At 49.2% G+C, this 22,543-nt stretch overlaps 2 protein-coding genes across 5 annotated transcripts in view; both read left to right on the top strand.

The window, feature by feature from the left end:
• Positions 1 to 180: 180 nt before the first annotated feature.
• LOC133357328 (uncharacterized) lies at positions 181 to 16,607 on the top strand. Of its 4 annotated transcripts, none has more exons than XM_061575222.1 (6): positions 181 to 478; positions 2,529 to 2,656; positions 9,265 to 9,470; positions 10,581 to 10,782; positions 11,225 to 11,341; positions 14,620 to 16,607. In XM_061575222.1, exons 2-6 carry the CDS (start codon positions 2,621 to 2,623, stop codon positions 14,707 to 14,709), a joined length of 651 nt encoding a protein of 216 aa, XP_061431206.1. In that variant the 5' UTR covers positions 181 to 478; positions 2,529 to 2,620; the 3' UTR covers positions 14,710 to 16,607. The 4 variants fall into 4 exon arrangements, with proteins under 4 accessions (XP_061431206.1, XP_061431207.1, XP_061431205.1 ...); XM_061575223.1 differs by having other exon boundaries at positions 181 to 509; XM_061575221.1 differs by having other exon boundaries at positions 182 to 450.
• Positions 16,608 to 19,096: 2,489 nt separating this feature from the next.
• LOC133357239 (dedicator of cytokinesis protein 11-like) overlaps positions 19,097 to 22,543 on the top strand; it is a 115,237-nt gene continuing 111,790 nt past the window's right edge. The window contains exons 1-2 of the mRNA XM_061575067.1: positions 19,097 to 19,671; positions 20,550 to 20,732. Of these exons, the coding sequence (XP_061431051.1) occupies positions 19,567 to 19,671; positions 20,550 to 20,732 (288 nt within the window). The 5' untranslated portion in view covers positions 19,097 to 19,566. The remainder of the gene's footprint in view (positions 19,672 to 20,549; positions 20,733 to 22,543) is intronic.

Below are 22,543 nucleotides of genomic sequence, written 5' to 3'. Positions count from 1 at the left end.
GCCCTCGCCGCCGACGGCCTCCTCGCTCTCCAATGACGTCACGGGATCTGCAACCTCCGCCGCGTACTCTGAACATTCAGTCGGCACCGCGGTATTAACCAGGGCGGCCACCGAGCTCAAACCGCTCAGGCGATCGTCGCCTCGCTCAATGCACGACACGCCTGACACTCGTATCGAGTGCGACGTTGTATAAGAGCGCTCTTTGTTGCCGTCCCGTTTGACACGGCGGGTTTTTTGGGGCCTGCGCTGAGCAACTGCGCGAACCGGGATGAGTCACGTGACGCCGCCGAGTCACGTGACGCCGCCGCGCGGGGGCAGTTGGGATCCGCGCGGTTCTCGTGGAGCCGCCGTGCCGGCTCGGCTCGGAACACGCGACCCGAGCCACCAGGACCCGTGCCGAGCCACCAGGACTCGCTCCACCGACCTCTCCTAAGCTGAGGGCATCTGCAGGTCGGGACGAGCAGCGTGAAGTTAGCAGGCGAGGACCGCGCGAACGTGGATGAATGTGGGTGGGTGAGATAAATTAGTGTGTGTGAGGTGAATGTGTGTGTGAGGTGAATGTGTGTGTGAGGTGAATGTGTGTGTGAGGTGAATGTGTGTGTGAGGTGAACGAGTGCGTGAGGTGAATGTGGGTGTGAGGTGAATGTGTGAGGTAAATTGGTGTGTGTGATGTGAATGTGTGTGAGGTGAATGTGTGTGAGGTGAATGTGTGTGAGGTGAATGTGTGTGTGTGTGAGGTGAATGTATGTGTGAGTGAGGGGAATACGTGTGAGGTGGGTGAGCGTGTGAGTTGAGTGTGTGGGTGAGGTGACCGAGTGGGTGAGGTGAATTAGTGTGTGAGTGGGTGAGTGGGTGGGTGGGTGGGTGAAGGGGATACGAGTGTGAGTGAATAGGTGGATGGATGAGGTGGATGAGTGGGTATGTGAGTGAGTGATGTTTGAATCCCCACACCTCTGTTGTAGTGCACAGACAGAAAAAATGGCGTGCATGCACGACCGCCCCGGCCTGAAACCACATTGGGGTTCCGCACGCCTCTTCTCAGCCTGCTGCCTTGCAAGGGGGCAATGTTGATCAGGACCTCCTCCCAGCCTAATACTGAGGAGGGAGATGCTCGGTAGTTGTTATAATCAGCGACCTATATCTCTGCTTCATTAACCTGGTAAATGCATATGACAGGGCTCTGGGTTGTTGTTCATGCTTTCGGGGTCCCTGACTCTCTGCTAACAATCATTAAGGACCTTCATGATGATGGGCAGGCCCGGGTAAAGCTGCATTGCTGGCTATTCCCTGATCATCTTGGGGTGCCACAGGGATGTCTTTTGGATCCTACACTATTTACCATATTTTTCTATCACGTAGTTCTAGAAGCTTTCCGTAGCTGTACCAGAATACTCTCTATCTGGTACAGATACAACGGGAGGCTGATTGATGCCCGGGTGCAGTCAAGGAATGGCTCCCTATTGGTCAACCATGTTACATATGCTGATGATCTGGTGAGTGCTGCTCACTTAGAGGAGTTGCAGGTTCTGCTGTTGAACCTGGAGCATTCCACTAACAGGTGGGGCCTTACCATCAACCCCACCAAATTCCGCTTTGGCAACAGAGGTCTCACTCCGAATCAGTCGAGCAGCATTATCTTTCATGACATGCTTTATGAAAGCTACCTGGTTTGTCGCTCTTCTCGAAAGTTGAGGTTTTCTCGGCCACAATCATGCCCTCCCTTCTCAATGCTTGCGAAGCCTGAACCCCTCTAATGGAATATCTGCGCCAGTTTGAAACATTCAGGTTGGCCTGCCTATGATCCACCCTGGGTTTAACCAGGCTAGATTTGTGTGAGGAGCTCAACAAATCGTTGAAAGATCTGGACACAGTCCCTTCGCTGAACTCCTCCGCAAGGCAATGCTGTTTTGACTGGGTTATGTTGTAGCTGACATGCCCAGCCATCACATGCACAAGCAGCTTTTCTTTGGCCAGATAGAGGGGGCTTAATGGGCGCGACATGGGCTATAGAAGAGATGGGTTGATGCGGTACATGAAGATGTGGAGTTCAGTGGATTTGCCCATGACTGGTATCAGCGGTGTCAAGATCGGCCTCTGTGGAGGAGGCTCGTGAAGTACGTTGCTGGGAAGTTGGAGGCATTTGCCCTCGAACAACAACAGAGGGCAGAGGAGCGCTCGTAACAACGAGCTGGGCAATTAAGATGCAGCAGTTGGGCAGAGTAAGGAGCACAGGTGGTGCATCTGCCAGTCATCTCAGTCAACCCATGGTACTGGGGTTTGTCCTATGACCTTCCAGCAAGCCTTCGACACCTCATATGGCTTCAAAGTGCACCTAGCCTGGCACAAGCACCGTGATGACGTTACCACCGCTTATTGGCAAATTGCAGCAGTTGTTGAATGGGTGGGTTCATTGTGAGTGAGGTGAGGTGGACAGAAGTGGGTAAGTGTGGGTGACTGATTGAGTAGGTGATTTGATGAGTGGTTCTTTGAATGAATGAGCTGGTGAAGGAGCGTGTCCTCTTCCCCAGGGTCCCCTGGGCCCGCTGAGGAGGGGGAGTCGCTGGTGCTGCTGGGAGTGATGTCGCTGGTGGAGCGGCAGTGGAGGATATGCTGACAGGAGATGGAGCGAGATCGCGTGCAGCTACACCGGCTGCAGGTCCGTGAAATGGATGCCAAGTCGCCTCTGACACCATCGATGAGGGTCGATCGCTGGAGCAGACTGCAGTGCAGAGAATCGACACCGCACCTGCGGCGTGACGAGGCCCGGGCGGTCATGCGGTGGCCACTTGCTGTGTGGGGGATGGGGTTCGCAGTGCGAGGCTCATGGCCGCTGGTGAATCCTCTCGCAGCAGTGCATCATTCAGCCGTATCTGTCAACCTGCAGCTAGAGTGACGGATACAACCCGCTGCTCCCCTATACACTGCGTCTGCTATTCTGCAGCCAGTCTCTTCTTCAAGTGGATCTGTGAACTTGGTTGCTTTGCTTGGCATAAAATCAGAGTGGATGGATGGGGCATAACCCTGGGGAGTTCCTTGTCCAATATTTGCTACCAGATGTTGCTATGGGATGGCAGCAGCAGCAGTAGCATTAGACTGTCGTGGTTGTTTGGTGCACTGTGCTACAAAACTGCTGACCCGAGTTCAATTCCTGGTCATGGCCAACATCGGTGACGAATATCTTAACCAGTTTAGGCTGACTTAGCATCAAATGAGTACCTGGTGCAGTGTGTAAACATCAGCACTTGAGGAGATAAAGGCAGCTAATCATGTTGCTAGCCACACACCCCCACATGTGTTGTGTTGGCCTTCGTAGGTGCTCACTAACAGTACTTGCCTCAACAATATGTTAAGGCTATTAGGGGTATGTTTATATACGAAAGATCTGGACACTGTCCCATCAGTGAAATTTGATAGTCGATGCAGCGTTGGCTGGATCACGTAGGCCATGTACCCAGCCACTGCATGCCAAAACAGCTTCTGTTTGGCCAGATAGATGGGGCTAAACAGTCACGGCATGGGCAAGAGAGGAGATGGACTGATGCGGTACAGGAGGATGTGGAGCTGAGTGGTACCAGCGGTGTCATGATCAATCTCTGGAGGAGGCTCATGAAGGATGCTACTGGACAGTTGGAAGCAGTCTCCCTCCAGCAACAGCGGAGGGCAGATGAGTGACGCTCACAGCAATGAGTGGCGTGCTGGGCGGCTAAAACGCAGCAAGTTGGCACAGTAGGGGGCACAGATGATTCATCTGCCAATCATCTGAGCCAACCCATAGAACCTGGGTCTGCTCCGTGACCTGCTAGTAGTGAGAGCCTTTAACACTTCACGTGGCGGCCTCAAAGTGCAGCTAGCCTGGCACTTGCCGCTGTGGTCACGTGTGTGTGCGGGTGTGCAGGAGTGGTAGTGTAGCAGTTGGCACGCTGCGCTATGAACCCGGGACCTAAGTTCGATTCCCGTTCATGGCCAACACCAGCAACAATTGTTTTAACCGGTCTTATCTACTGTAGGTGTTTGTGTAGGTATGCAAGAGTGTGTGTGTTTCGGCGTGTGTTTTGGCGTGTGTATGCCTTGGTGTGTATCTTTATTGGTGTGTGCATGTCTTGGCATGTGTATGCCCTGGGTTTGTTGGTCTAGGTGTGTGTGTGTGTTGGTCTTGGTATTTTGTATCATCAGACACTTCACCCCCACAATTCCCAATTGGTGATGGGGCAGTTGTGGATAGTTTCCCATACCTGGGAAGTGTGCTCATGACCGGCTCCGGTTTGACAGCAGAGGTCTCACTCTGAATTAGTCAAGCGGAATTATCTTTTCATGGGTTGCATAATGCTGTGTGGAAGCTACCTGGTTTGTCGCTCTTCTCGAAAGTTGAAGTCTTCTCGGCCACAGTCATGCCCTCCCTTCTTTACGCTTGCGAAACGTGAACCCACCTAACGGAACATCTTCGCCGGTCATAAATATTTAGGCTGGCCTGCCTATGATCGATCCTGGGTTTAACCAGGCTGGATTGTGTGAGGAGCTCACAAATCCTTGAAAGATCTGGACAAAGTCCCATCACTATGAGAGATTCGTTCATGAGGCCATCCACATATACAAACACAGAGACAATTTCAACCGAGAAGATGGATTCTGGCTCGGCAATCATTGGAAATGACGTGATAAACCATTTCGGGTCTTGATTGATTGTGTTCACATTCACGGTGACTTTCAGACCGCAGTCCATTCGCTGCAAGTCTCCTGACACCACTCTCCCATTACATATTTCTTTGCTTCCTCAAATAACCCTACCATTAAAATTATAGACTGATCATTTCTTTGTCAGTGGGCAAACGTACAAAATCAGCAGGGGATCAAATACTTTTTTCCCTCACTGTATATAGTATCGTAATTGTATAGTGAATATACAGCAGTGTGGTATACAGCAGGGTTTGTAGAATAATACATAGTGTAATATTACAGTGTATACTCTAAGGTATAGCGTAGTGTATAGTAACGCAGTGTATAATTACATTTTGGGGTTTATGGCAGTGTATAGTACGGGGTATAGTCGTGTGATGTAGAAAAAAAGTTTAGTTGGAGACATATTTTTTGCGACATAGAAGTGTAATGTATAATGACTTATTGTTAGTAGCTCAGCTTATTGGAGAGTATATTGAGTACATTGATTATATTGATGTAGTTTATACTTAGTTTTTTCACATCGGTTTATTGTATGGTAGTAGGGTAGGAGCAGTTCTTTAGCGTCAATATGCTAAATTACTCTGTTGATATGTAAACTCAGCTTATTGGAGAGTATATTGATTATATTGATGTAGTTTATATTTTAGTTTTTATCGGTTCACTATATGGTAGTCATTTTATAGTGTAGTGTATACCCAGTTACTTAATGTTAATAGCCCAGCTTATTGGAGAGTATATTGAGTACATTGATTATATTGATGTAAATTTCGATTTAAAGCTTTCGTGACTGCAGGGATTCATCTTCTTGGTTCTTTCGGTAAAGTCACGTAGAAGGGAAATAATAAAATAATAAAAATAAAGCATAATAAAATAATTCTCACGACGTTTCGGCTACAACGCAAGCAGCCGTCCTCAGGTGAAGAATGAAACACAACCAAGCTTGGAGCGTATATTTAGGCTGGGTTGGAGGGGGAAGAAGAGCGCCTTGACAACAGAATTTGCATATCAAGAGGAATTTAGCATATTTATGAGAAATGCGTAGGAGGTGGGCGGGGGGTTTCAAAGTCATATTATGCCCGTGCATTATGCAGGATTAGCAGCATCAAAGGGAGGGGATAGGGGGTAGCATTAACAAAGGGAAGGAATGTTAATAGTATGTAGCTGCAGTTACTAAACCACCACATAAACAACTAAAGTATAAACTACATAGTATCATCAGTATACTAAATATACTCTCCAATAAGCTGAGCTACTAACAGTAAGTAATACATTACAATTCTATGTCGCAAAAAATATAATATGCTTCCAGCTGAACTTTTTTCTCTTACATCACACGGGTCTACCCCGTACTATATACTACCATAGACAAACCCAACATTAAATTATATACTGTATTACTATACGCACTCTATACCTTCGACTATAATATTACCCTAAGTATTATTCTACCCACTTTACTGTATACCACACTGCTGTATATTCACTATACAATTACAATACTGTATATTACTTTATACACCACATCAAACACTACAATTTTATACTATTTATACAATCTGCTATACACTATACCATTGACCGTCGCGTGAAAGATACTAAGAGGAAGCAACGAAACATGTCAATGGGAGAGCGGTGAAAGGAGACCCGCAGCGGAGCAAATAATCCATTCCCTGTGGAGAACACAAGATACACAGTCAATGCCAGTGAGTGGACTGCGGTCTGAAAGTCACCGTAAACGTGAACACAATCAGTTAAGATCCGAAATGGTTTATTACGTCCTTCCAATGATTGCTGAGCCAGAATCCATCTTCTCGGTTGAAATTGTCTCTGTGTTTGTATATGTGGATCGCCTCATGAACGAATCTCTCATGGTAGCCAGATGGCTTGCAGAGAACCTCTGTCTTGGAGAAGTCAATGTCATGTGAGCCCACTGAAGTGTAACAGTGATCTGCCACGGCTGAGGTGTTTGTCCTACCGTGTTTCAGGTCTGCTTTATGTTCACGGATGCGGTCCGAGACATGTCGTTTGGTTTCTCCAATGTAACTGCTACCACAGAGGAAACTTAGTTTGTAGACGCCAGGGTACTGTATGTCTGGAACCACATCTTTTACAGACGGGACCAGATCACGGATTTTATGTACTGTGTTGAATCGGACCTGGATCTTGTGTTTAATCAGGATTTTGGAGATCTGTTTTGTGACCCCAGCAATGTAGGGTAAGGTGATGGTTTTGAAAGGCTCCTCAACAGGATCCTTCTTGATGGTTGGAGTGATGGCTTTGCGGATTGTGTAGTCGGAGTAACCATTAGCCTTACGAGCTTGGCGTACGTGTTTGAGTTCACTGGCAATGTGTTCTGGTCGGAGATGCATTGGGCTCCATGGTATAGAGTCTTGATGAGGGAGTTCTTCTGGGATGGATGGTGGTGGGAATCCGGTTTAAGGTAAGCATCTGTATGGGTGGCTTTCCTGTAGACAGAATGGCTCATTGAACCATCAGGTCTCCTTTTAATTAGGATATCCAAAAAGGGTAGATTGCCATATTTTTCAACTTCCATGGTGAATCTGATGGCTGGGTGTATGGAATTGATGTGGTCGAAATTGTAATGTTTAATGCAATGTATAAGGTAATATACAGTATTGTAATTGTATAGTGAATATACAGCAGTGTGGTATACAGTAGGGTGGGTAGAATAATACTCAAGGTAATATTTAAGTCGAAGGTATAGAGTGTGTATAGTAATACAGTATATAATTTAATGTTGGGTTTTTCTGGTAGTATATAGTGCGGGGTATAGTCGTGTGATGTCCAAAAAAAGTTAAGTTGAAGACATTATATTTTTTGCAACATAGAATTGTAATGTATTACTTACTGTTAGTAGATCAGCTTATTGGAGAGTATATTTAGTATACTGATGATACTATGTAGTTTATACTTTAGTTTTTTACGTGGTGGTTTAGTAACTGCAGCTATACTATTAACATTCCTTCCCTTTGTTAATGCTACCCCCTATCCCCTCCCTTTGATGCTGCTAATCCTGCATAATGCACGGGCATAATATGACTTTGAAACCCCCCGTCCACCTCCTACGCATTTCCCATAAATATGCTAAATTCCTCTTGATATGCAAATTCTGTTGTCAAGGCGCTCTTCTTCGTCCTCCGACCCAGCTTAAATATATGCTCCAAGCTTGGTGGTGTTTCATTCTTCACCTGAGGACGGCTGCTTGCGTTGTAGCCGAAACGTTGTGAGAATTATTTTCTAATGTTTTATTTGTGTTATTTAATTATTTTATTATTTCTCTTCTACGTGACTTTACCTAAAAAACCAAGAAAATATATTGATTTAGTTTATACTTAGTTTTTTTCACATTGGTTTATTGTATGATAGTAGGGTAGAAGCAGTTCTTTAACGTCAATATGCTAAATTCCTCTGTTGATATGTAAACTCCTTTGTCAAGGCGCTCTGCTCCTCCCACCTAGCTTAAAATACGTTGCCAAGCTTAGCAGTGTTCATTAGGATGCTGTCTTTCCGACAGCTCTGTTCTTCACCTGAGGACGGCTGTTTGTGTTGTGGCCGAAACGTCGTGATGATTTAATGATGTTTTATGATTTATTATTTTATTATTTACATTCTACGTGACTTTACCGAAAGATCCAAGAATATAAAAAATCCCATCAGTGAGCTCCTCCGACAGGCAAGGCTGTGTTGGCTGGGTCATGTCGCCCGCATGCCCAGCCACTGCATGCATGAACAGTTTTTGTTCGGCCAGAGAGAGGGGGCTAAATAGGCGTGCATGGGCTAGAAAAGAGATGGAGTGATGTGGTACAAGAGGATGTGGAGCTGAGTGGTATTGCCGATGACTGGTACCAGCAGTGTCAAGATCGGAATCTGTGGAGGAGGCTACTGGCCAGTTGGAGGCAGTCACCCTCCAATAACAACGGAGGGCAGGGGAGTGAAACAACAACGAGCTGAGCGCCGGGTGGCTAAAGCACAGCAAGTTGGCACAGTAGGGAGCACAGGTGGTGCATCGGCCAGTCATCTCAGTCAGTAGAACCGTGGCACTTGGGTCTGCCCCATGACCTTCCAGCGGGTATTCGACACTGCACGTGGCCTCAACATGCACATAGCCTGGCACAAATGCCGTGGTGACATCACCGCCTCTTAGTGGCGAATGACTGTTGTTGTGTTGGTCTAGGTGTGTGTGTGTAGGTATGCAGGTTCACGTCTGCAAGTATGCGTGGCATGTAGGTCACTCAGAAGGCGAGGTCTTGCAGTCTGTATTTTGTACAGACACACATCTCATACTGGTATGTGAATTTTATATGTATGTGTGTGTGGGGATCGGTAGTACAGCGGTTAGCGAGCTATGCTATGCACCCGACGACCTGAGTACGATTCCCACTCGTGGCCAACACAAATGACGATTATCTAATGTCCCTGGGGCTGCCCCTAGGTCGACTCGGCCTCAAATAAGCACCCACGCCCTCGTGCGCCATGTCAGCCTTCGTAGGTTGCTGCTACTCGCCAATGGCAACTCATCCTGACAGTCTGCTAAGGTTACACACGTGGGGGGGGGGGTCTTTGCAGGAGGCACTGGAGAGGGGGAGCTCGTTGGTGGGCCGCGAAAGTGAGCGGCATGCTGAGTGCGAGCGGCGCCTTCTCTGCTCCTGCGCCACCTCCTTGCTGGCCGCGCGCCCACGCCTCCTTCGCGCCGAAGGGCGCCTCCTGGAGCTTGTGGCGGCCACCACGCACGCCCGCTACCGGGCCGAGGAGGCGCGGGAACATGCGGACGAGTGAGGGCGTGGGGAATGCGTTACACAGGGATGGGTGCGGGGGGGGGTTTGATCGGCGTTAAAGAATAGTGGGGCATGTTGGAGTTAAAGCCAGGGTCAGGTTCAGGGTTCGGGCCTCTCTCAGACAAACAACGAATCTCACACCAGACATTGGGTGTTTCTTTTACAGATGTTTTCAGCCATTTAATAGTGAGTTGTGTTTTAGAATTCAAATGGGAGAAAACCCACGCCTATCACCAGGAGCCAACGCCATCAACCGTATGGTTGGTGATTAGTCCACTTGCCATATTGTCCTTCTGGCAGAGCTAGGATATTCCTCCTCCTGGATCCCCACACAGGAAGGGAGTTTCACAACATCCACGTGCGATCCGCCAATTCGCTCTGCTGCTGCCTGCACCAGCACTGGATCGCAGGCCTCGTGCCGCGTAGCCCCCACCACCACCGTCCGGCTTAAGCGATGATTTCGCCGTCGGTTAGGGTTTCACCAGCACCCCCCAAAAGTCGGAGCGATCCTGTCCTAGACGGACGTTGAGGCGGTGGTTCACAGCCATGAGTTGGTGGTGGAAATTCTCCTTTACTATGGCAGGGATGAGTCTATACACAGGACAACCACTCCATAAGAGGTTTTTGGGTTAGATCGATAAATGTGTTGTTAAACCTGTCACCACCCGACATAGCCAATTTGTAAGGTTGGCTAAGTAAACAAAACAAATGCCAATGAGTTACTAGTTCAGTACACAGGTGTGTTGGAGAGTAAAAATGTAAGGGTGCTAATTTTATTCACCCTGGAGGAGTGATGGGCTTTACCTGGTAACATAAAAACTTTAGTGTTATTTGTATATTTTTAAAGTGGTTTGTTTACTTTTCCTATAGTTTGCACTCCTATCGTGTGTTTGCACTGTTTGTTGGTGTAACGTTCTGACCTCGTTCCCCTCCAGTATAAATATGAATTCCAATTCTGATCTCACAACCTTGTGACAGCAAGCCACTCGCTTTGCCACTCGGGGCCCCAACTCTACCAGCGGCATGGGGTCTCTAACCACTGCCACTGCTCTGCTCCTTTCCCGTGATCCGATGACACCTCCTCCACCTCGACCTCGCGCTGGGCAGGCTGGTGGCATCTCACGCGCGCTCATGGGCCAGGCTCGGGGGTGGCAGCGAAAGGGAGCCGGCACCCCCCGCAAACCCCACCCTGGCTGCCGCCGCCGCCGCCCAGCGCTGGCGCAACCTCGTTGCTCTGCGCGACGAGCGCCTCTCGAGTCTGCCTGGCGCCAGTCTCGCTGACTGGCACGCCGGGCCGCGGCGCGCACAGGTGCGGCCGCTCGCTCACTCTCTTGTTCGCTGGTTACCCTCACAGGACACACATGAAATAGATTTGGGGCCCTATCTGCTGAATAAAAATAAAAATTTACCTAATGGACTTACTAATTAATTGACTCACCGACTGTCTAATTGAGTTACTGTGGAACTAACTGACTGAATGACCGACCACCCACTTGACTGACTCACTATGTCCTACTCATCAAGTGACTGGCCACCTTGACAGTGAACCACCTCGTTTACTAAAGACCCGACTACCTGACTGACTGCCAGGCCGACTGATTCACTGACTGACCATCCAAGTGACTAACCAGCACATTCACTAAGTGACTGACTTTCTGCCTGCCAATTCGCCGACCGATTCTTAATGCCCGACCGGCTAACCAGCGGGGGAGCGCCTGCGGGGTACTGAGCGTGTCTGCGGGATGCCGCAGGCGGAGATGGAGGCGCTGCGCTTGGAGCTGCTGCATCTGAAGCAGGAGGAGGCAGCAAAGTCCACGGAGCTTGAGGAGCAGAGTCGGGCGCTAACGCACGCCCGCAGGGGGCTGGAGGTGTGTGTGGGGTTGTGCTGGGGGTTGTGGTGGGGGTTGTGTGGGATGGAGGGGTGTTCCAGGGTTCATAATGTTTATACGTTCAACTTCTTTCGCACCATATAGCAAACCGTGCTAATTGGAGGTCTGGGGCAAGGACAACAAACAAAACACAAACAGCAGTTTTAAATAAATTAGTTGAAAATCTATATTTAAAGTGCGTAGCTCTCGTGGCTTCCTAATATCGGGACGAAGAGCGTTCCAGACGATTGCAGAAGCGCATCTAAAAGTGTGCGATGCGGTGACTATCTTTGTTTGATGACCAATCAAAAGCCACTTCTGCGAGGATGACTAGAGTTTAAGTGACGGTTTATGTTCCTTGACGAGATCGGCAAGGTATTGTGGTTATTTTGTGGAAAACACTGTGTGTAATGAGTGCAACCTTATAATGTATAAATAATGAGTCGGAGACACCAATCCTAGGTTCAAGCCCTGGATCTATCTCAGTGGGTTCATAATGACCGTGCCAGAGATCCTGGGTTCAAGCCCTGGATCTCTCATAAGAGCCCAGGCCTGGGCCTGCTAGTGATGATAGAGCAGCCGACAGGCACCACTGTCTTGGTAGCCACCTTGATGCCGTCTATATGACTGATTTGATTTGATGCCTGCAGCGATCGCCCTGTGTGCCGTGTCCCCCCGGTGTGTAGCTGTGTGTGGTTGTGTGGCTGTGTGTCTGCAAAGTTTGGTCATACATGCTATGTTTTTCGTTTCTTTTTAAATTAGAATCACAGTTCCTATGATCACTGTTACATTGTTTTTATAGCTTTGATTTCGAAAACATATGGCTTAGCCATGTTTGTTTGTTGAAGTACAGAGTTAGCCTGATAAGTTTAATCCAAATTGTCTTATGGTTGTTATTGTTTGACGTGCATCCCATTGGGATTTTTGCACACAGCGTTAATATATGGTGTTTTTTTCTGGAATACTGCTGTTTTTTCCTGGATTTTTCTGTTGCGCATAGTCACTTTAAGACAGTGATGTGCGGTGAGGTCAATGGTTGGGGAGGCACTGGTGAGTATCAGAGACAGATTTACACAGGTATGAATCCGATAGAGGTAGCTTAAATTCACCATTCAATTGGCAGGATGCACAATGACTATTGGTTAGGCGGCCGTATGTTTCATATTTAATATCAGCATTCTTTACAACACACGCATACAGGTAAGTTACGTATTCGATTCACGTTTTATAGGCGAATGCAGTTCCACTTTTCATACTCATTCAATACAAATGATAATATATATTGCATGGTCTTACCTTTACTTGTAAATGAAGTCCATTTGCCTATCCTGGACAAATATGTCAGTGACTTTGTTGTAGAAGTCCTCTTTATTCTTTTAGTTTTAAAAGTCTTTCTGTCTCAATAGAGATGATTGCCAGGGATGAAAGTTGTCCTTGGTAAGTCCGATTCCGACTGTATGTTTTGAGTCGTTTCAAAGTAGAGAACGACCTTTCAACGGACGCTGTTGAAGCTAGTATAGTGAGCACCACCAGCTGGAGTAACTTTGTCGCTTCGGGAACTGTCTGCATCAGATCATTCTGGGCCAAAAAGCTGAGGAGCTGTCCGGGTGATTTGCATTCGTTCCTCACCATTTGTGAACTATACAATCCGATAAGGTCAGCCTTTAGTCTAACAAAGTCAAAGTACCTTGCATATTTTGATAGGCTGTGCAGTTTGGTGTCATCGAAATGTTGTGACATTTCATAAAATTTCGTGCAATTAAACAAACCAAAGAAAGTTAGCTTACCGAAATGATCAAACCTAGCTTTCATTTCAACACTGATATTGTCCAGAATGTTATAAAACATTATTTTCCTCTCATCTCTGATCGGCTGTTTACTTCGGGCATTGTCTGTCAGGCCAAGTGTGACGCATTTCTACTTGAATCGATCATAGAAACTGTCGAACTCTTGTCTCTGGCTTTCCGCAACTTCTAATGTGTCACGGAATGGCGCACAGCAGAATCCAATGTCCATTACTTTATTCTGCAGCACACGAAAGAGTGCTTCAGTTTCATTGAATATGCCCTCATATGCCATTATGAAGAAGCAGCTTGATGCTTTTAACAGCCAGAGATCATATCCGGCGGCCATCATCAGGGTGTCATTGTCCCAACCATCGGGATTTTCGCTCATAATCAGGAACACAGCACGCAGATCAGATTGGTACATGCTGATCGTCTGAACTAGTCTAGAATTTGAGCTCCATCTCGTGGGCGCTGCTCTTGGTAAACGTCGCTTCACAGCATTGTCCAGTAGGTGGGTGCGCTTGGTCGAATTATTGAAAAATGTCGCAAGTCCCTCAACTGTTTTAAAAAACTTTTACACTCAAGCATATATTTTGCTGAATGCGAAAGCACCAGCTTCAATTTGTGTGCATATCAATGAGAAAACGTGGCTTCAGGTACCTTTTCTTTAATCTTGGCCTGCACCCCATTAAGATCTGATGCCATCACAGATGCTCCGTCATAAGTCTGAGCTATCAGCTTTTCAACGCAATTGTATTTCCCCAACACTCCCAAAACATATTCAGCAATAGCCGGTGCTTGTCTGCCATCACTGACATCATCAAATCCCAAGAACGCCTCTCTCACCTCACAAATCATCTCACAAATCACCTCACTTTTAGCCACATAACGCAAAATTACAGAGACCTGGGCTTTGTTTGTGACATCCGTTGTCTCGTCTACTTCGACTGCAACAAATGGGGCTGCATTAATCTCCTCTTTGATATCATTTCTAATTACATCACCGACTGCTTCGATTAAATCGTTCTGTATTCTGTTTGATAAGCCAGAAAACACAGTGGATGTCTCCAAATGTCTAGCTAACTTTTCATCTTTCTCAGCAAAAGCATGTAATAGCTCCACATAGTTGCCACAATTAGAAGAGCTTGAACTCTCATCATTACCACAAAATGCTAAGTCCTGTTTGGCTAGGAAGCAGGTCGCATTAATAAGGTCTTTTAAAACCTCACGGTTTTCCTTTATCTTAGCATTGTGGATGCTGATATTTAATCTCCGCTGTTCATTTAAAGCCAGATCTATCCTTGAAGATCCAAAGGTTTTTAAAGCAATTTGGCTTTGAATGTGAGTTGTCGATTTTTCATGTTTGTTGTGGCTCCTTGGTAGATTTTTCAACATACATACAGACATAGGTGCTTGTGAAAAGCACTTGCCCCAGCAGTCTGTTGAGGCTCTATGGGGGATCCTTGTCTTTGTGTGTATGGCTGTGTGCAGGTGGAGCACAAGCGTTGTGATGCGGTGTTACGACGTCTGCGTGGGCAGCTGGCCGAGGCTCGGTCCCAGCGGGGTCAGCGCCCACTGTGACCCACAGGCCTACTGTGACCCTACACAATCTCACTGTGACCCCACTGTGACCCCACACAACCCAACTGTGACCCCACATTACCTCACTGTGACTCCAAATGACTCCACTGTGACCGCACACAATCCGACTGACCCCACACGACCCCACTGTGACCCCACTGCGACCCTACACGACCCTACCGTGACTCCACACGACCCCACCGTGACTCCACACGACCCCACTTTGACCCCACATGACCTCACTGTGATGACCCCACTGTGACCCCAATCGACCTCACTGTGACCCCACACAACCCCACTGTGACCCCACACGACCCCACTGTGACCCCACACGACCCCACTGTGACCCCACACAACCCCACCGTGACCCCACACAACCCCACCGTGACCCCACACAACCCCACTGTGACCCCACACGACCCCACTGTGACCCCACACAACCCCACTTTGACCCCACATGACTTCACTGTGATGACCTCACTGTGACTCCAATCGACCTCATCGTGACCCCACACAACCCCACTGTGACCCCACATAACCCGACTGTGACCCCACACCACCCCACTGTGACCCCACAGGACCCCTGACCCCACATGTCCCCACTGACCCGACAACCCCACTGTGACCTCAAGCCTAAAGATGACCCCGGCTATGAATTTGACCCCTGGGGTCGTGTTTAACGGCAATAGAAGGGCTGGATATGGGGTGAGGTGGTGGTGCGGTGGCTTTGAGATGTTAATTACCTCGCCTGGTATACAGGAGATGGTTGTTTCAATCCTGACCTTTGACGCCTGCTGTATATTTGGAGTTTGCGTCTCTCTCCTCGTGGTTGCATGGATTTTTCTCTGGGTCCTCCGATTTTTCCCTCCACATTTAGAATAAAAATAGGTTTAGAGTATTTGGTTGCTATACATTTCCACATAATACGCCACTTTCGCTTAGCTATCATTTGTGGGCAGGTCGCTCCTGAAAAAGAGTTGTCGAGCTTAGTGGGCCTTCCCTGCTAAAATAAAAAATAGTTTAGTTTTGATTAAGCAGTGGTGGTGGTGGTTCGGAGGAAGTGGTGATGAGATAAGAGTTGGTGGGGAGGTAAAGATGATGATGTGGTGGTGGGGATGACAATAATTATGGGGTAGTGGAGATGGTGAGGAAGTGGTGGTAAGATTAAGGTGGGGGTGAGGATGATGTGGCGGTGGTGAGGTGATGGCGAGGAGGGGTACAGTGGGTTGCCTTGGCGAGAGCAGAGGGCTTGTGAGCAATCGAGAGGGAGCTGGGTTAAGAGCGAGCGAGTGAGCGGGCGGTCTGAATAGCGGGTCAGCAAGCCATGTCTCGTAGCTACTGTCGCCCGGCGTGGCGGATGCTCGCACCACGTGCCCCACGTTTAGTTGACCCGCTTTGTTTTGTCTCATTTGAGATTCGTTGCTGCTCGTCTGAGACTGGCCTGGACCCTGACCCATGGCTCTAACCCTAACATGAGCCGAAACTCTTAACGCTGATTCAACCCCTAACAGCCATCCTACCACTTGAACTAACCCCAACCATGACCATGAAGGATGAAGAACCCTTGACCCTAAACGGAGCGCTCTCCCTGTTGCTCGCCGCTCTTCTTCCTGCTTATTGTCTGGGATCCTGCTCTTCCTCCCCCTCGTCGTCCTCGTCGTCCCTCCTCCCCCACCACCCCCTCCTCCCTCCGTCATCGTCGTCAATTGGCTTCTCATTAATTTCCCGCTTGCCGCTCGCGCGGTCCCCGTCGTCGCCGCTTGTTGCCCGCGCAGGAGCCCGGTGCGACCTCGTCAGGGCCCCGCTTGGAACCGTCGCTCGCTCGTTAGTTAGCCTGCGCCACCCTCGTTTGCTGTCATGGTTGCGCACGTGAGGTTTTAATAAACGCGCTGTGCTTGGTCCCCGTGAAGTGCGTTCCTTCGTACAAAACCCGGTTCTGTCGTTTCTGCAATTTAATTCCAGCTGCTCCCTTCCGCCGCTCGTGTGGACACCTCCGATCTAAAATCAGCGTCGCCTGCATCCCGTCACGGGACATGGTGGTCATTCGCAGAGAGCAGCGCCCTGTGACTGAGAACGATCTCGCAGATGCAGATACAGCGGAACTTCTTCCGATATCCCTTGTGGTGACCTCTCAGACCTTGATTGCTCACCGCCACTCAGGCTGAGGCTGCTGGGCGCCAGCAGCAGCAGCGGCAGCAGCAGCAAGAGGCCCCTTCTGGAAGCAGACGTCGCTCTGGAGGAAAAGTGGCGGTACCGACGGTGGGCGGCACAGGCCGTCAAGTGGAGGAGGAGCGCCATTGACGTTCCCCCCCACAACGGCTGATCCTCCTGGCCGCTTGGTGCAATTTTTACCCATGCGATCTCTACCCGTGTGGTCTCTATGTCTGCTTGTGCTGCTGTCGAGATGCTCGGCTGCATGCGTGGAACTTGAAACCGATATTTTGTCGATTCTCCGAGATGGAATTGAGCCAACCTTTTAGTTATAAAATCCAGAGCGATTTCCTGCTCAAGGCAAGGCCCAATGAGCTGTATGGTTCTTTTTCAGAAGCGACCTTGGCCAAAAGTGATAGCTCAAAGGAGTGGGTTATGTGGAAATTTCTCGCAGCCAAATGCTCTAAATGCATGTTAATGCTTGCTGCATATTTGGAGTTTGCGTGTCTCCCCGTGGTTATGTGGATTTTTCTCCGGGTCCTCCGGTTTTTCCCTCCACATTTAGAATAGATAATTTCCATTATTTTGCTGCTATAAATGTCGACATGATAAGCTACTTTGCTGAGCTATCGTTTGTGGCCAGGTCGCTCCTGAAAAATAAGTGCATACCTCCGTGGGCTCTGCCTAGTACGATGTGGTTGGTTTAGTTGTACTTGTATGTTTTTGGATGATTTTTGTTTACCTTCCTTGTACTTTGCACTACTATCGTGTTTTTATATTTGTTGTTGTAACTTTTTACCCGTCCCTACTGGACATTTTATGAAAAACAGCTTTGTAGCTCACCGGATTCCTCCAGTATATATATTCTGATTCTCTTATCGTAACTGTGCAGTTTCGATGACAATCATAGCACCAGATCTCATCTTCATCTCCAGATCTCATCTCCAGATCTCATCATTTCCAGATTTCATCTACATCTTATCATCTCCAGATCTTATCTCCATTTCATCATTTCTAGATCTCATCTTCGCCTCAATTTCCAGATCTCATCTTCATCTCATCATCTCCAGATTATGAAATCTCGCGACAAATCACTCCCCGTCACCCGAACTAAGAATAATGCCAAATTCCAGACAGTCCGGGTCAAACACGGACATGTGGCAGCCAGCCCCAGGTCAATACCGTGCGGTGTTTGCGACACTTTTTTACTTTGGCGAACGTAAGCTGCTGCTGAGTTGGCGTTAGTTGCATTGTTGCCCTGGGGCAGGCTGCAACAATCGCCCGGTGCTGAGGCGGTTGAACGCACGTGACGGCCATCGGTGGCCAGGCGTGCATGTCCAGCGGACAGCATTGGGTGACCGGGCTGGCACCATTAACTCGCTTGCTCTTGATGAGCCCAGTTTTACTACTACCCATTTCTATGATGCTGTGGGTCTCTATGGATCTCTTGTTGGCATCGGTACAATCTACAGATCTATACGTGCCCCCAGGTCACGATGTCATCAGGTCATTGGGTAATAACACGTCCAGGTGACCAATATGTGCACGGGTCACCAGTATGTGCACGGGTCACCAGGTTGTGCACGGGTCACCAGGTTGTGCACAGGTCACCAGGTCACCAGTATGTGCACGGGTCACCAGGTTGTGCACGGGTCACCAGGTGACCAATATGTGCACGGGTCACCAGGTTGTGCACGGGTCACCAGGTCACCATTATGTGCATGGGTCACCAGGTCACCGGTATGTGCACGGGTCACCAGGTTGTGCACAGGTCACCAGGTTGTGCAATGGTCACCAGGTCACCAGGTTGTGCACGGGTCACCAGGTTGTGCACGGGTCACCAGGTTGTGCACAGGTCACCAGGTGATCAATATGTGCACGGGTCACCAGGTTGTGCACGGGTCACCAGTTCACCAATATGTGCACGGGTCACCAGGTTCTGCACGGGTCACCAGGTCACCAGTATGTGCACGGGTCACCAGGTTGTGCACGGGTCACCAGGTCACCAGTATGTGCACGGGTCACCAGTATGTGTACGGGTCACCAGGTTGTGCACGGGTCACCAGGTTGTGCACGGGTCACCAGGTCACCAGCATGTCCCCAGGTATTTCAGGTACGGCACATTGCAGGGCCATCTGGTGGTGCCGTCGCTGTCGATGTCCGGGGCTCAGGCGGCTCCACCGGAAGCGGCGCATCCCTCCCCCTCCCTCCGTCCTTCCATTCCCCCCCCCCCCGCACTGATGGCGGCGGAGTCGCTGGAGATGCAAACTCAGCGCCGCTCGTAGGGCGAGAGAGAGAGGGGGGACCCAGGGCCTTACCAGGGCACTGCCATCGCCACCCTCACCTTCCTCACGACCCTCACCTTCCTCACGACCCTCACCTTCCTCACCACCACCATCACCACCCTTACCACCACCATCACCACCCTTACCACCACCATCACCACCCTTACCACCACCATCACCACCCTTACCACCACCATCACCACCCTTACCACCACCATCAACCACCATACGCCGCCGGCAACAGCGACGTGTCTGCCTGGGCCTTCTTCACCGGGATCCGGATCTTCCCGGCACCTTTCTGGGCCTTCGCCCCTGCGATGGTGCACACCTTCCCGGGCCTTCATCACCGTCAGTGTCGTCTCCGGGCCCTCGCGGCTGTAAGCAGCGTCACCCCGGGCCCGGGTGATGCTTCGCCGTTACTATGGCCGAAGCCAGGAGGTTCACGAAGTCTCTGAGCAAGCCGGGGACGGCGGCCGAGATGAGGCAAAGCGCCTCGGAGGCAGTCAGAAGGTCCACGTACAGCCAGGTGAGCGATGAAGGTCCCGGGTGTGGGTGTGTGTGTATGTATGCGTGTATAAGAGAGTGCCTGGCCTTTACACTGTGCGTTGCACTGTGTGTGTTACACTGTGTTACGGTCCTTCACTGTGTGTGCATGTATGTGTGAGTGACTGGCCTTCAGTGTTGCGAGTGCTGGATCACCATTCGCCTGACTGCTGCTGCTACTGGGTGTCCCACTCCACATCCCCGATCGGCGTGTGGTGGTGGTAGCGAGGGTGAACACGCATGCCCAATGTGTGAGAATACACAGCACCAAAAACAAGGACCCCCCGTGTAGCCTCAACAGACTATTGGGCAAGTTCTGCTAGCTAGCTTCACGGTACACTCGGGGTGGATAGCCAGCGCCACGCCCGACCGCCTTTGTCTCCCCAGTTGGCGATGTTTACACATCGCAGCAGGTACTCAGAGGATGAGTCGACCTAGGGGAGGCCCAGTGGACAGTTCAGATGATCGTCACTGGGTTCGTAGCGCAGCTCGCTAACCGAAGCGCCACAGCTCCCCACGGCACATACATCATATCCACATCACATACCACGCACACACACATCATATCCACATCACATACCACGCACACACACATCATATCCACATCACATACCACGCACACACACATCATATCCACATCACATACCACGCACACACACATCATATCCACATCACATACCACGCACACACACATCATATCCACATCACATACCACGCACATACACATCATATCCACATCACATACCACGCACACATCATATCCACATCACATACCACGCACACACACATCATATCCACATCACATACCACACACACATCATATCCACACCAGTATTTGGTGTGCGTGTGTACAAAATACAGGTTGGAAAACATCGCCTTCACGGTGACCTACATGCCACAAATACCTGCGCACGTGAGCCTGCGCACGTGAGCCTGCGAACCTGCACACATACGCCAAGACACACACACAGATACACACGCCCTCACAGAAATGCTCAGCAAACCTGCAGACCTGTTGTTGCACTACAAAGACGAAAATCCACCGTATAACCTAACCATACCGTTTAACACGTAGGCTTTCGCGACCAATGTTATTCATAATCAACGTTTTTGGGTTTAGATCGCGATGATGCTGGTTGCAATTACCAGCGAAACGTCGTACTCAAATTGTAAATGTTGTGGCTTCAACACACCGGTGGGCTAAAGCAGTGAACTATTTGTCTTTGTCAACGTGACACATTTTTACTGATTGGCCGTGTCGGGTGGTGGAGGGTTACGACACATTTATAAATAAACGCGATCTAAACCCAAAAACGTTGATTATGAACTAACCATACTGTTTGGGCAAGTGCTGTCCGTGAGCACCTATGAAGGCTGGCACGGCACACGAGGTGGGGGGGGGGTGATAGTCAGCACCACTCCTGACCACCTTTGTCTTCCTAGTTGCAATGATGCGTACACATCGCACCAGGTACTCAATTCAGACCCAGGACAGGTTCAGATGATCGTCACTGGTGTTGGCCGTGAGCCGGAATCTAACTCAGGTTGCCGGGTTCGTAGCGTAGTGCGTTAACCACTGCACCACTACTTCCCACGTACGTATGCTGAACTTTTTTCGCACCCTACGTAGCCAACTGTGCTAATCGGCGGTGTGGGAGAAGGACTAAACTAAACACAAAATTCAGTTCTAAAGAAATTAATTTGTCTGAACGCACGCGATGCGGTGACCACCGTCTTTGTTCGATGGCTGAGCCAAAATCCGCTGCTACGAGGATGAGCGGAGTTCGCGTGGTGATGGTTTATGCTCCTTGAGATCAGCGAGATACAGTATTGTGGTTCATTTGTGGCAGGCACTTTGTGTGTAATGCGTGCGACCTTATCACGTATTCGTTCAGCAAGCGGAAGCCACAGCTGCACATTGAGCACTGGACGGACACGGTCGGTTCTTGTAGTACCCGTCACGACATGCGCACGCCTTGATACACGCACACGCCTAGATACACATATACACACCTGGATACCTAAACACAATTATTTACCTACAAACACACACACACCCTGACACGACATGCCAGCCTCTTACATTCAGAGCCCTTGTCCCTAGCTGCTGTCCCATCTTTAACCCTGACAGTGTCAAAAACCACATCACCTACCAATCACTAACCACATCACCTACCCCAATCACTAACCACATCACCTACCCCAATCACTGACCACATCACCTACCAATCACTAACCACATCACCTACTAATCACTAACCACATCACCTACCCCAATCACTAACCACATCACCTACCAATCACTAACCACATCACCTACTAATCACTAACCACATCACCTACCCCAATCACTAACCACATCACCCACCAATCACTAACCACATAACCTACCCCTATCACTAACCACATCACCTTCCAGTCACTAACCACATCACCTACCCCAATCACTAACCACATCACCTACCCCAATCACTAACCACATCACCCACCAATCACTAACCACACATCACCTACTAATCACTAACCACATCACCCACCAATCACTAACCACATCACCTACCAATCACTAACCACATCACCTACCAATAACTAACCACATCACCTACCAATCACTAACCACATCACCTACCAATCACTAACCACATCACCTACCCCAATCACTAACCACATCACCTACCCCAATCACTAACCACATTACCTACCAATCACTAACCACATCACCTACCCCTATCACTTACATTCAGAGCCCTTATCCCTAGCTGCTGTCCCATCTTTAACCCTGACAGTGTCAAAAACCACATCACCTATCAATCACTAACCACATCACCTACCAATCAATAACCACATCACCTACC

This window comes from Lethenteron reissneri, chromosome 57 (genome assembly GCF_015708825.2).
Source record: "Lethenteron reissneri isolate LAM-NWPU_2019-01 chromosome 57, ASM1570882v1, whole genome shotgun sequence".
Taxonomy (NCBI): Eukaryota; Metazoa; Chordata; class Hyperoartia; order Petromyzontiformes; family Petromyzontidae; genus Lethenteron; species Lethenteron reissneri.
The sequence above is the reverse complement of the archived record's forward strand: the minus strand, read 5'-3'. Positions and strand labels throughout refer to the sequence as shown.

Bases quoted from the DNA above. Each gene is read 5' to 3' on its own strand.
- LOC133357328 (XM_061575222.1), top strand. From the start codon at position 2,621: ATGGAGCGAGATCGCGTGCAGCTACACCGGCTGCAG. The intron at 9,471-10,580 runs GTGAGGGCGTGG...CGCGCTGGGCAG, and splicing joins GCGCGGGAACATGCGGACGA to GCTGGTGGCATCTCACGCGC. The intron at 11,342-14,619 runs GTGTGTGTGGGG...GGCTGTGTGCAG, and splicing joins ACGCCCGCAGGGGGCTGGAG to GTGGAGCACAAGCGTTGTGA.